The 13,661-nt window shown below is 51.1% G+C and overlaps 1 protein-coding gene across 2 annotated transcripts in view; it reads left to right on the forward strand.

Moving 5' to 3' along the window:
- ASTN2 (astrotactin 2) overlaps nucleotides 1–13,661 on the forward strand; it is a 304,458-nt gene that overhangs the window by 220,228 nt on the left and 70,569 nt on the right. For both annotated transcript variants that reach the window (XM_005527196.3, XM_088065722.1), the window contains 2 exons: nucleotides 4,487–4,620; nucleotides 5,763–5,911. In XM_005527196.3, coding sequence (XP_005527253.1) covers nucleotides 4,487–4,620; nucleotides 5,763–5,911 — 283 coding nt within the window. The remainder of the gene's footprint in view (nucleotides 1–4,486; nucleotides 4,621–5,762; nucleotides 5,912–13,661) is intronic.

The raw sequence follows: 13,661 nt of genomic DNA on the forward strand, positions 1-13,661 counted from the left end.
CAACAGCAGAACTTCACCTTCCTTTGCTGTGAACCTGGAGCAGCCTTTTGGACACGAACAGCATGATCCTGGAAAGAGTCTCTGGCCTGGGAAACCTTAGCCTTCCTCTCCTTTTTTGTTTTTCATCCCTCCTTCCAGAGGTGTCTAGACTAAGGAGTGGCATTTGTCTCCTGTGAACAGCACTCAGTGTTGCTGGAAGGGCATGGAAGGCTTTTCCTCCAGCCATGCTGCCATCATGGCATCTGTTCAGGCTGTGAAAGTAAAAAAAAAAGCAAACAGAGAGTGGGAAATCAGTGCAAAATCCAAAATGTACCTAAGTTCCAGCTTCCAGATCATCTCCTTTATCTGCAGCACATCTCTGTCCAGCCTACCTGTTCACCTGTGGTTGGTTTTTTATCTCCCTGTATTTCCTTTTTAATTTTTCCAGAAACAGAGATGTGCATCCTAGACTAATTGAGCCAGATTTTCACATCACTGTTAGACATGGAGAAGACCAGATATTCACAGATAAGCACCCAACACATGCCCTTTCCACCCTTTTCCAGCCCTGTGGTGTGTGCTGAGTCCTGCAAATGCTGATCTGAAGGGTTCCTTCATGTCCTATCACTTTCCTCTCCTGGGATGTCAACAGAAAACCCACAGTCAGAAATAACTTAATGCTTCTCTCTCCATCAGCCAGGTCTAACAGAGGACAAAGGAAGTGTTCTTCTCAATTCTGTTACAGAGTGTCTCAGCTATAAAATGGGGCCAAATGGCCTCCCCCTGAGCACAAATAACAACAGGAGAAAGATCCATATGCAATCGAGTGTAGGACAAATGTGCTTAGCTGATCGTTTGTTTCCCTAATATTTTTTTTATGAATAGGCTTAGCTTATGGTAAGATGGGACTTTATGGTCCTGTAAGTCTTGCTTGTGTCAAAACAAATGAACTAGCCATCCTAGGGGGGAACTATCAATCCAATATATGTGTGTGCATGGGTGTGGGGAATCAGACCTATTATACCTTTAAGAGCAAATTAGATGCTGTTCCTATGATTCATAAAGCTATATATCTAATGGCATGACTCGTCATCTAGAAAATAAACGTTTCGAGCCAGTTTCTCATCTCATAAATTTCCCCTCTGGCACCGAAGGACATAAACTAAATGGGCTGACTCACAGGGAAACAATACAATTTGGATACTTTAAAATGAGAGATAAAATTGCCTTTGGGCACAGAGGGGTGTTGGGGTCCTGGGGAGTGGCTGGCAAGCACAGTGTGTTGGGGGCCACTGCCATTCCCAGCAGATCAATTGCTCCTGGAAGCCCTTCGTGATTCCAGACACTCTTGGGCCTGTGAAAACATGGAAGCATCCATGGATGAAGCATCCAAAATGGAAGTGGCCATGTCTGAGATGGGCTTGTGTTGGTGCTGTCTCCTGTCAGGGAGGAGAGCACTCGCTGCACGCTTCTGAGCATGGCAGGGAAGGACAGGGGATGTGGAGAGCCCAGCCCAAGGCAGGAGGGAAAGGTGGTTCTCAGCCACCAGACATCAGGAAGGTGCATTCATTCCCACCTGAAGCTTTCCTTGGGATGGATCTCAGCCCCTTCACTGCACCCTTGTCCATTGCGCTTGGTCCTCCTTTGCCACTGAGCTCCTTGTTGGGGTGGCAGCTGCCATTCCCTTCTGTGTGATCTTGCCCATTTCTGCTCCCCATCAACTTGCTCTTGATGCTTCCCCACCCCTCAACACACACTCCCCAGCACCAATGGGAAAATCCCAGAAGTCAAATGTCTCGAAATTCCACAGGAAAGCAAGAGAACTTGTAGAATCACAGAATCATTTAGGTTGCAATAGACCTCCAATACTGAGTCCAACCTTTTACCAATCACCCCCTTGTCACACCACAGCATTAATTAGTGCCTCATTCAGTTGTTTCTTCAACACCTCCAGGGATGGGGACTCCACCACCTACGTGAGCAGCCCCTTCCAATGTCTGGCCACCCTTTCAGTGAAGAAATTCCTCCTGATGTCCACCCTGAGCCTCCCCTGGCCCAGCCTGAGGCCGTTCCCTCTCCTCCTGTCCCTGTTCCCTGGGAGCAGAGCCCGACCCCTGCCGGCTGTCCCCTCCTGCCAGGGACTTCTGCAGAGACAGAAATTCCCCCTGAGCCTCCTTTTCTCCAGGCTGAGCTCCCTCAGGCACTCCTCACAGGCCTCACTCTCCAGCCCCTTCCCCAGCTCTGTTCCCTTCTCTGACTCTTATCATGAGTGCCCCAAAACTGGACACAGCACCCAAGGCGTGGCCTCACCAGTGCCTAGCACAGAGGGACAAGGCAGGGACAAGCTCTGGCTGCCTGGCTCTGCCAGGCTGGCCCTGGCAAGAGTCAGGATGGAGGCAGGAGCTGGCACAGGCGGCCGTGCTCCCAGTAACCCAGTTAGGGGTTGGAGGTGTGTGAGGAGAACAGCATCCCTCCCCTAACCTGGTTTGTGTGAAGGGTGACACAAGGCAGATGACAGCCTGAAGGATCTAATTAAAACATATGCGAGGCTGGGCAGGGGGAGCAGAGGGGGTTGCTCATCCGGCTAGTGCTTAACAGCAGGAAAAAATAAAACAAGGAATTGACTACTGGATTTACTAAAGGGCATGGATGGAGAGGAAGGGGATTTCTCTGCTAAATCGGGGATGTGCAGGTTGGAGCTGGGTTAGGGGGCAGGGAGGGGCTGGGGGACAGTGGAGCAGTGGCATCAGTGTGACAGTGCAGCTCTTCCCGGAACCACCTACATCTGTCTGTCTGTGCACACAGGTACCCTCAGCCAAGTACAAATTTATCTTGCTTCCCAGGGAGAGCACATGCTTCCCCATCCATCTGCACACACCCTTTGCTGTTCCTTTCCTGCCCAGACCCCCTCTCTCTCTCCCTCTGCAGACGTGTGTCTGCATCCATTTATCTGGGTGTCAGATAAACTCCTCTCTTCATCCCTCTCTCCAATTACTTTGGATGCCCTTTCCAGCCCAGCACTTCAATTACTTTCTAAAGAACAGAGCAAAATAATGCCACATTTTCTTTCTTTCACGCGTTCGTTCCTTCCTTGGGTTTTTTGGGATGTTTTTTCCCATTTTTTCCCTCTGGAACAATCCCATTTTGTAAATGCCTGGAAGCAGAAAATTTTGCAGATGCAAGAGCCTTGAGGCGCCTTGTTAAAGGTGCTGGGGGTGTTTGGGGAGAGCGACAAAACCCCGGACAATGGGAGCCCTGACGTCAGGCTCTATTTATACCTCCTCCTTTCAGAAACCTCCCTGGGATGGCGCTTTTCCTAGAGTTTTCTGCTCAATGCTGCAGCCTGAGCTGTCCCTGTCCTTCTGAAAGGGCACAGCTTTATTTCTAGGCGTACCCCTGCAGCACAGGCCATATCACCAGGGCCAGGCTTCCGCAGGCACCTTTTCATGGGAGGAGCGGTGTTACCACAAGTAAGGCTGCTCCATGTGGATGAGGACCTGTGGAGGTGTTTCAGCTCCCAAATGTGTCAGTTGAAAGGTCAAAAGCGTTACAGAGCTTTGTTCTAATGGCTGGTGTTTTGGTGTTGATTATTCCAGATGGGTGTTGTGGCTTTGCAGCGTTGGGTTGGATGCTGGCTCTGTGTGTGTGAAGGAGAGATGTTTTTGAAGCTGGAAGTTTGATTACAGGTGAAGGGTAGTGGGAGAAACCACCATAAATCCATCTGGTCCAAACTACAGCAGGGTATGGAGTGAGGGATACCCCATCCTGTGGTGTGGGACTGACACCGAGTGCCCTGAGCTGAGGGATGAGCACAGCAGGGACACTGAGGGGCTACACCCAGAGGGCTTTGCCTATTCTGACCACAGTTATTATTCCAGGGATTCATTGGTATTATTAGGAACGTCAGGGTGGCTCCTGGGGACATCCTGCAAGTATTTTCCAGGTTTTATTTTTTCCTTCCAGATACTGCTGTTTTGCTTGTGAGTGTTCCTTAGACAAGTGGATAAAGCAGGAGTTTGCTTGCAGGAGGGCGCTTGGTGTGAATAACAAACCTGTGAGAAGGATGGAAGGGGTCTGTGTTGTTGGGAAGGCATTACTTTATTCTCAGGGGGACAGAAACAGCTGGGCAGAAGGGCACAGGGAGGAGTGGCAGAGTTTCACTGTACACAGCAGCAGTATGCAGGTATTGTGTGTGTTCTGCTCACTGTAACAGAGGGATTTACCTTCGTACTGCTTCAGGCAGCTCAGTCCTCCCCCACAGGAGATCCCCATCCCCACTCCAAAAGCATTCAGGGATGAACCAGCATCACTCAGTTAAACCCAGGGAGGTGAAGGGCCAGGCCCAGGGCTGAGCAGAGAGGCCATGGCAGAGCTGGGGAGGACACATTCCCCCAGCCCATGCTGTATTTCCTGATCCCAGGGCTCTGCTCAACCCCGCAGCCCAGCCGCTGGCCAGATTTCACTGAGTCTTTAGCACACATGTTCACGCTTTTTGTTCTCACATCAGGCCTTCAAGGGAGCCCTGATGAGCTCATACTGGTGCTCTGGGAAAGGTGATGTTATCGAAGACTGGTGCAGGTGCGACCTCAACGCCTTCGATGAGAACGGACTCCCGAACTGCAGCCCTCTCCCTCCGCCTGTGTACGTATCCCTGTGAGCCCTCTATGGATCACCAGCCCCTTTCCTGTGGGTCACAGCCACCAGAACCACCCCATTTCCCAGGGGCTCAGCCCATGGGCACCTCCTTCTGCACCCTTGGGCCTGGGGGCTGCAGTCCAGCCCTCCTCATTGTGTGACTGATGCCTTTAGGATATCCTGGCTCTGGCTGTGGCCCTGGAAGGTTTCCTTATAGATTTTCATCACCTGATTAGCAGGACTTGTAGAATGGGATTTCAAATGTTGAAAGAAATGGAATTACAGTGCAATTCATTGTGGCTTGTCAGAGCAAGAGCAAATCAGGAGCAAACTGATGGGGAATTAGCTGAGAAAGCAGGAAGACTGGCTCCAGTGAGCCACAAGGAGCAGAACATCTTCTTAGTGAGCCAATATCCTCAGAGGGGATTCATTTCCCATCTCGAGTCCAGCAAACATGCTGTGTGTTTGGAGCCAGACTCTCCATAGCCCTGTACTTGGTGTTGTCATCTACCCCGGAGCAGAGAGATTGGACGCCTCTGCATTAGCACAGCCAGGAGCACAGAGCTCCTCTGCCTTCATCCCAGCCCATGTTGTTCCTGCTCTGGGCAGGAGCTCCTGCACAGCTGCCCTGCTCTGGCTCTCACCCACACCCCTCAGAGGTTTGCAGCTGGGTGAATTCACACTGCTTCTCCCCTTCACTCTTCCTCACCTTTGTTCACTGGCGATGCTGGCGTGACCCTCCTCTCCTGTGGACTCAGCCCTGCTGGGTTTCAATAACCTGGATCCTCTCCTGATTTCCTCCTGGGGTGTTGGTCCTTGCTTACCTTGCTGAAGTTCAGCAGCTGTCCCAGACAATGGAGACCCCTTTAGATGAGATATTTGGGGTTGCATGAGCTTGCCCTCTCCAGGAGCAGGGGGACGCTCCCAAGGGCATCCATTGCAATAGGCTGGACTCAGCTGAACTTCAGCTGGAGGTCGTGTGATGCTCAGACCCTGCTCTGCCCCTGTGACCTCTGTCCTTGGGGCTTTGTGGGCACACCCACATGTGTGAATATGGGCCTTTCTAGGGGTCGTGGTGCTGCTTAGAGATGTGGATTCCTCCCCAGAAAGAGAGCTCATGTCTTGTTTTCCTTCTGTCTCCCACCCAGCCTGCGGCTCTCCCCCAACGTGGAGCCCTCCAGCACCGTGGTGTCTCTGGAGTGGCTGGACGTGCAGCCTGCCATCGGGACCAAGGTGTCAGACTATGTCCTGCAGCACAAGAAGGTGGATGAGTACACGGACACAGACCTTTACACAGGTGGGTGTGAGGGAGGGCAACCTCCTCGTGCTGCAGAGGGCTCCTGGCAATGCCTCCTATGCCCTGCCTGGCTGGGAGCAGCTGCTTCGGTGGAGAATGGTACATAGAGCCAAGGTGTTACATGAGGTATCAAACCCACTCCATTTAGGAGAGGTTTCTGGAGTCTCCTGCAGGCATGGCTGTTTGAGGGGAAGGGGAATTGTGAAAATACAGTGAGGCAGAAGGAAATTATTTGCCATTTTTTGGGCAGGAGAGCTGTGAGTTGGAGTTTCTGAAGTGGGTGTTGATCGGATCAGTCTGAAATGTCACAGGATGGTGGTTGTAGAGGAAAGGTCATCCCTCAACAGCTCAAGGGCTTTCCTGGTCTGTCCCAGTGAGTGACTGTTGTGGTTTAGGGCAAATCTGGGAGAGAATCACAGCGACCAGTGATCCACCTTTGAAAGGACATTTTCAGTTGTCTTGCACACCTATCAAAGGAACTCAAAACCTGCAATATTTAGGGAGATCATTTAAAGAGCACAAAATTTCTCCAAGAGAACCTGAAACTTCTCTGGGTTGGAGTTCAGTTCTCAGGCTTGTACTGAGTGCTCTACACCTTAAAAAGGCTTTGTCAGCAACTCAATCCATGCTTCAGGAGCTGCTGGAAAAGGCAGAGGACTGTGAAGGATGGGACTTGATTTGGGTGAGTCAATGATGGATTTCAGAAAACAGGACTTGAGACCCTGAGTGATGGCAGTGCTGCAGGGAAAACCAGGCAGAACCTACTGCTCTTTTGCTTGAGGATTTTGGATGTAGTTTTTTTACAGGAGCTCACAAGAGCAGCTGGATTGTTGACCAAAGCAGAGATTTACCTGGGACAGGGCTGGTTTTGGAGTGCAGAACCTCACAGTCCACATGCAGATGTGCATGGGCTCCCAGGGCACACTGGCAAGATATTTAGCTGTGTTTCCCTGGTGGGAAGACAGGCTCAGGAAGATCATTTAGACCTCACAGCCACAGGGAAGTTTCCACCCTCTCTGTTCACCTCAAGCCCATCTATTCTGCTTCTGCAGCATAGGTGCCACCATATCCAAAAATCATGTGCTACAAGAGCTGGCCTGTCTCTGCTGCAGAGAGCCAGATCCCCACCTCCTGGGGGGGTCCAGCTGCTTGTGGAGACCCCTGCAAGAAGGAGCAGGGGTCTCCACAAACAGGACACCTGCAGGAGGTCTCTGGCTCATACACCAGTCCCATCCCATGGGACTTTTCTCCTACATCTTGCCAACATCCCCTCCCAAAGTTGCCCGATGGCCTGTGGACCCTGGGTTACATCTCTGGTTTCACGGCATGGAAGAACGTTTGTTCTTTATCTTGGAGGGACACCTTGCAGTGATGGAGTAAGAAAACAAGCCACCAAAGGAGGGGCTTTGTTTTGGATGGGGATTCCAGATTGTTCACACATCAGTCAGGTGAGGCCAGACCAGGGAAACTGGGGTTTCTCCTTTGAAGTGGCTGGATCTTTGCCTGGCAGCCAGAGTAGGAAATACAGATTATTATTATTATTTTCCTTTTATGACTGCCATGTGTTTGACAGGCAATTGAATTCATTGTGGGGAGCTTCCCTCTCCTCTGCCTGCTCTGAAGGGACTGTTTGGGACAGAATGACCCTATTAACAATTAAAGAGAAAAGCCAATCCTAAATCTCTCCCTTTTTTTTTTTCTGTGTTGTTTATAACCAAACAACATTCCTGCCTTCATTCCTTTCTTACCCTACAGGCCTCTAATGCCAGATGACTTGATTCCTGTAAATACCTTGTGTAGGTTTGCAGAGGTGCTGACTGCTACAGCTCTTTACAGCCAAAATCCTGCCCTGGATATCCCCTGGCCACCATCACCCACCCATCCTGCTGCACCACAGTTCCTCCCATCTGAACAGCATCCACAAAAACAATAACACAGCCCCAGAGGGGGAAATCTTTGGGAGTGGAGTGTGGGATATGAAATTTGGATGGCTTTTGATGGATATGGGCAGATCAGTCTCCCAGCTGCTGGCAGGGAGGAGCAGGTTGTTCCCATTGCTTGGAGGTACATCACAGGTATTTGCAAAGCAAGCCAACTCTGGGCTGGGAAGATCTGGCAAGATTATAGGGCTCTTGAGGATGCTGCCACTCATCCCTTGGAACTCTCGAGTTTAAATGAGTGGGTTATTTGTACTTGGATGGTGGTTTTGTTTACTGTATTGAGGTTGTAGTCATTTCTTATTGGGATTCCTGGGGCTAGAGCTCTGCCAACCTCTTCTTCATTCCTGTGGCAAACTAGGTGGTACCTGGTCCCAGCCTCACCTGCCTTCTGTTTTCCTCCTGCCCCTCAAAAGCCTCCAGTCTCTCACCCTCACAAAACCCCTTGGCCTCCGCCTTGTTCTGCCAGATGTAACCATTCCCTTGAGCCAGAGAACATTTGTTCCTCTTGGGGCAGAGGAGGGAGTTATGAGACTGGTCTAGTGTGGGTCCCCTCTGCTTCCTGCTGGGCTCCCCATGACACAGGGATGCTGCAGCACAGGGTGAAGGGAGCCAGGAGCCTGCAGGGTCGGTCACCCTCGGCTCTATGAGGATTTTTTTAAGAGGCTTGTTACTGGTGCTTAGGAAAACACAGCCCTTGGCCCATCTGAGGCGGAGAGGAGGTGAACTTGCGCGTGAAACAAACCACGCTTTCAACACCAGCGCACGGGGAGCGAGTGGCTCCGTGCTCGGGAGCCAGCCGGGAAGACGGAGAGCAATTACATCCCAAACTGTTTATTAAAACTTGTGGAAATTACTCATAACTCCATGTGTGCGAGGGCCTTGTAGTTGAGTGATGCTCTTTGTTTGAACATGGGGCTCTCGGAGAGGGCACGAGCCTGTGTGTGTGTGTGTGTGTGTGTGTGTGTGTGTGTGTGCGCGCGGCCGAGCCGCCAGCGCATTATGTCATGGACCAAGCAGGCGCTGCACTTGAGAGAGGGAGAGGGAGAAATGTGTTTTACAGGGTGAGGTACAAACTGAAATGGCTGTGAACATCTGGAACTGATATTAGGCTTGGAAAATGTTTTCTGTCACTCCAACACTCCTCTGGAGGGAGGTTTCTGAAGTTAAGAAGCTCCGAAGGGGATGAGGGGGAGGGATGAGGGGATAACATGTCTGGGGTGCAAAGTGCTTTTTATGTCTCCATTCTCTGAGATGGGCTGTGTCCCTGCATCTGCCAAACTTGGCACCTGGGCAATCACCACTTCTCCTTGAGGAGGTCCCCTGGACCAGCTGAGCCCCCCTTGCCTGAGCCAGCCCTGCATGGGGAGTGCAGCATCTTCCAGCCTGTGCTGGAAAACAGAAGGATCCTTGCTCTGGTTTTAGGGTTGGGAGCTGTGGAGCTAAGCTGGGAGACCTTGTCTGAAAGCTGAAGGGTGAAATCCTCAGGAGGGAACAGGCCTGGTTTAACACCACCTGGACCTTCTCTGGGGGCCACCTGGGACATCAGACTCACCTGCATTTGGGGAGGCTGCTGTGAGTTTGTGTAATGAAAGGTTTAGAAGTAAAAAAACACCTTGAATGCGTTTTTAGAACATTTTGGGGGATGTCTGGGGGAGGAGGAAGGACTGGGCTTGGCTGTGTGATGGATTGGGGTTTGTGGGTTGGGCTGTGTTGCTCCTGGGGTGGTGGCTGTGTTTCTGCTGTGATGTTCTCAGTTCCTTTCTCAAAGTTCTCTCCCTGGTGCAAGTTTTCTTCCTGTTGTGCCCGCATCTCTGTTGCTGCTGGGTCTTTGAACACTCGTCTTTGGGGGCTTGGGGGGCTGCCATGTGCCTGCACAGGGCACAGTGAGGAGGCTGGGGAAGGGGTGGTTTGAAGGTATCTCAGATAAATTTGCTGGTGATAAATCAGACCTTGCAAGCTCTGACAGAGGAATGGACTCTCCCTTAATCTGCAAATGGAGGAGACAAAAAAAGACAAAGAGATAAGGCCTTTCCTGAGGTCACACAAGCTGTGAATTAATCTCAGCATGAGAGCCTCAGCACAGGGCAGTATTCACCTGTGAGGGCAGAGACAGGTACTGGATCCCCCAGCTTTGTGCCCTGTCCTGTGGCCACTCCTCCCTCAGCACCCTCAGGCTGGCCACTGAGCCAGTCCACTGCTCCCAGTCCTTCACCACCACTGGGGTGAGTAGCCCAGGACCTGAGCATAGCACATGCAAGAGCTGTGTCCTGGAGCATGAACCCACCTCTTCCTGCCTGTGCTTCAGTACCAACGTGGGTGGAACTGTGGAGATGCAGAGAAACAAAGCATCACTCACTGTCCCCGTGGTTGAGGGTGACAACAACTGTGAATGAGGTGTTGTCCCAGTGCAGTGCTGGCTCTGTGCTGCTGATAGCAAATCACAGAAGGATTAGGGGGCTCTGCCCCTCTCCCAGCCCTTCATCTTCTGTCCTGCTCTGTGTTGGCTCCCATGCTGTGCTTTTGCCCCTTTTCTGTGGTACTTTGCAGCTCAGTGTGTGCTGACAGCTGAGTTGGGATAGCTGGGGATGTTGTGGGGCACTGGCTGAACAGAGTGCACCACAAACAGGTGAACAGCTCACCTGCTACTGTGCAGTGCTCGGTTTGGGATGCCGTGTTCAAGCAGGACAGGTCAGATCTCAGCAGAGACTCCCAGGCTTTAACTCTGATGATGTCATGGGATCCTGGACGCTCTGGGGTCTTTTTGCCAGGACAGTGACCATGCTCATAAGAAATAGCCCTGATCCAGAGCTTGTAATCCTCAGAGAAAGGAGAACAGGAGCAGAGCCTGCTGAGTGAGCCTGGTGGAGAGCCCAGAGCAGGAGAATGCAGAGTCTGGCAGCTCAGAGCCTTCTGCCCTCGATCCACAGCACTGGTGTGGAGCAGAACCAGCAGGTAACCTGGGAGGGTGTCTGCACAACAGACAGGGCAGGAAGATGTTCAGGAGTGGAGAGTATGGTTCTATGAAAGCTGAGCACATCACCACACCAGCATTACAGACTGTGCTGGAGCAGAGCTGCTCTGCAGAGGAGCCTGTGCACAGCACCAGGTCTATAAAAGAAAGTGAAAGAGGTCAACTCACAAGGCTGGGTGTTTTGTACACTTGCAAGTTGGGCTCTGAATTGAGTCTTGGGAGTGTCTTATTTATAACTTCACAGTTGTGACGTGTCTGGATGGCTGGGGAAGTACGGATATATCTATGGCAACCAGCTCTTCCAGACACCCTCTTGTGTGCAAGCTGTGCTGCTACTGCCCTGAGAAAACCTGGGAGAAGAAGAGAAAAGACTGTCTGGCCTGGGCAAATACTGTTCCTGTCAGAAGAGAGTCACTGCAATCTCCATGCAACCACGTTGCACTCCCATTATAAGCCTTAAAATCGTCTTTAAGAGTGCTCACTGACAAGCTGGGCACCACACAGAGCAGCAGGAGGAGTTGACACTGCCCTTAGGAAGTTGTAGAAGCTTGAGGTCCAGCCAGGAGCTGGGTAAATACGTGAACATTGCCCCTGCCTCTTGGGCAGCTAACACATGGGTGAAGATGTTTTCAACACCCAAACTGCCCTTCTTGAGTGCTGAATCCACTTCCCTTGCTAGCAGTAGGAAAGATGATTCAAAAAGAAGCCTTTGAAGTGAAGGTCAGGTTTTTGGAAGCTGCTTCCTGGGATGTGTTGTGTAATAGCACCAAGCAAGTGCTTAATTTTGGCCATTACCCTCACTGTGAAGCTCGGATTTCTCTCTCCCTGTGACAGCTGTAGTTATTTCCACCTACCAGTGTCATTTTTGTATCCTGGAAAGCAGAAGGGAGGTGGAGGGTGTTCTCAACTCTCAATTAGGGTTGAGTCAGTTGCTGAAAAATTTCATTAATTCACATTTCCATATGGTTGTTCCAGGGTTTTTTATTTTTATCTGCCCAGACACCTTTTGGCCAGAACTGGGCAATATCTTTGCTTTCTCCCAAATCACTTTATAGGTGGAGACCTGGGACCGTCTGCCCTTTTCCTGCTGTCTGCAGAGGATGGAGCAGCCTGGCTGGTGCCACGAGTGTGTCATGCACTTCAGGAGCACTGTGTTTGCCAAGGGCTTTGTGCTGTCTGCTCAGAGCTGCCTCTCCCTCAAGGAAAGCTGTAGATGCTGCCTTCTAGCTAAGAAGCCTCTGAACTTCTTACATGGCAGTTAATGAGGCCAGTCATGGAGCTTTTTTACTAGTCTGTAATTTTATCCTCTAGGATTAAGTTTCTCCTGATCTGGAAAAGTCAAGGCCACAAATCCATCTTGTCAGAAAGCATCAGAAGCCAAGGCTGCTCAGAGAGCCAGATGGATCACGGCATGTGAGTGCAGAGCAGTGGAACTTTCTTATAGGAGCCTTTATTGACTAGACAGGCTTTTTTAATCAATAAATTGTGGCTGGAATTTGGAGGGAAGCTCAGTCTGTGTTTGCAAAGCTGGTGCTTGGCAATGCAGCCCTGAGCTATGTGAAAAATACAGGCTCTGGGGCATCTGTGGATGCAACACAACCTGCTTTGAGAGGAAACTTGGGCATTCTCACTGAGCAAAGAATCTGGGTCTTCCCTTTGGATGGGCTCTGAGTGACGCCCAGACTGAGATCCTCTGCCAGGGTAGGATATTCCTGGAGATTTTGCATATTGCTTTCATTCTAGCCAAAGCCTGGGATGATATCCTGAATGGGATGGGGAATCTGCTTTCCAGCCCTCTGGCTGCAGCTGAGGTTTCCCATGCATTCAGTGTTGTCAGGTGGCTGAAATACAATCCAGAAAGTTAGCCAGGGTCCCTCCATGCTTCTCTGGAAGGAAATAAGGATAGAAAAGGGATCCAAAGAGGCACAAAGACTGCCTTGGGACAACCTATTCTGTCCTGTTTGAAACCTCTCAGCCCCAGCACAGGAGGTGCTCTGGGGATGTTGCTGTTGTCCTGAGCTGTGATCGTGTCTGGTGCCTGCTCTGTCCTGCCAGCATCAACTCTGCTCTAACCCTCACCATTCCTCAGACACCTCCCTGTTCAGTGGCACGTGGTGGCACCAACCCTTCCCCTCTGCCTCTCCTGGCTGGGCTGGGTACACTGTGTGCCCTGAGAGCCACCATCCTCTGCTCACCAAGGTGATGGGGCCTCCTCTTGTTGGGCAGTGGCTCAAGGTGGGGCCTGTCATCTATTCCCCATGTTGATCCAGTGTGAGGGAAGTTCAGTAAAAATGGAGAGGGATTAAACCTGAGTCCGGGGATTTCCCAATTAAAATATCTGCTCCTCCTGAAGGTTTCATATGATACAAGAGGGACCCTCCCCATCTCCCCCATGACCTCTTCCCAGTTTGTTCAGCTTGCCAGGGATTGAGATCTGGCTCTTAGAAGTGAGGGACAGCTGGGTCTAGGTTACATTTTGTGCTGTTTAGATAGGATAAACCTTTCCTCCCTGTAATTGGGTGATTGGACTTGTGAGGTTTCCCTGATATTAATCTGGAGACCCTAGAGGGGGTCAGATTAGGTTATGGAGACATAATAGGAAATACTGCTCTGGCTAGTTTGGGTTATGTGGGATAGGGTGGGTACTCTGCAGCATTCCCACTGACAGGGCCTGCACGATGGGGTCAAGGAACAGTCTTATCTCAGCATCAGCTTGACTTGGGCTTTGCTGGGAGCAACTCTCTGTGAACTCTTTCCACCCCTGTAATCCTGCTCTTCCAGAGGACAGGACCATGACCCCTCCTTTGGAGAAGGGAGGGGTGGGTAGTGCTGACCTGCT

This window comes from Pseudopodoces humilis, chromosome 22, assembly GCF_049639895.1.
Source record: "Pseudopodoces humilis isolate 2021_Gansu_Grassland_sample_001 chromosome 22, ASM4963989v1, whole genome shotgun sequence".
NCBI lineage: Eukaryota > Metazoa > Chordata > Aves > Passeriformes > Paridae > Pseudopodoces > Pseudopodoces humilis.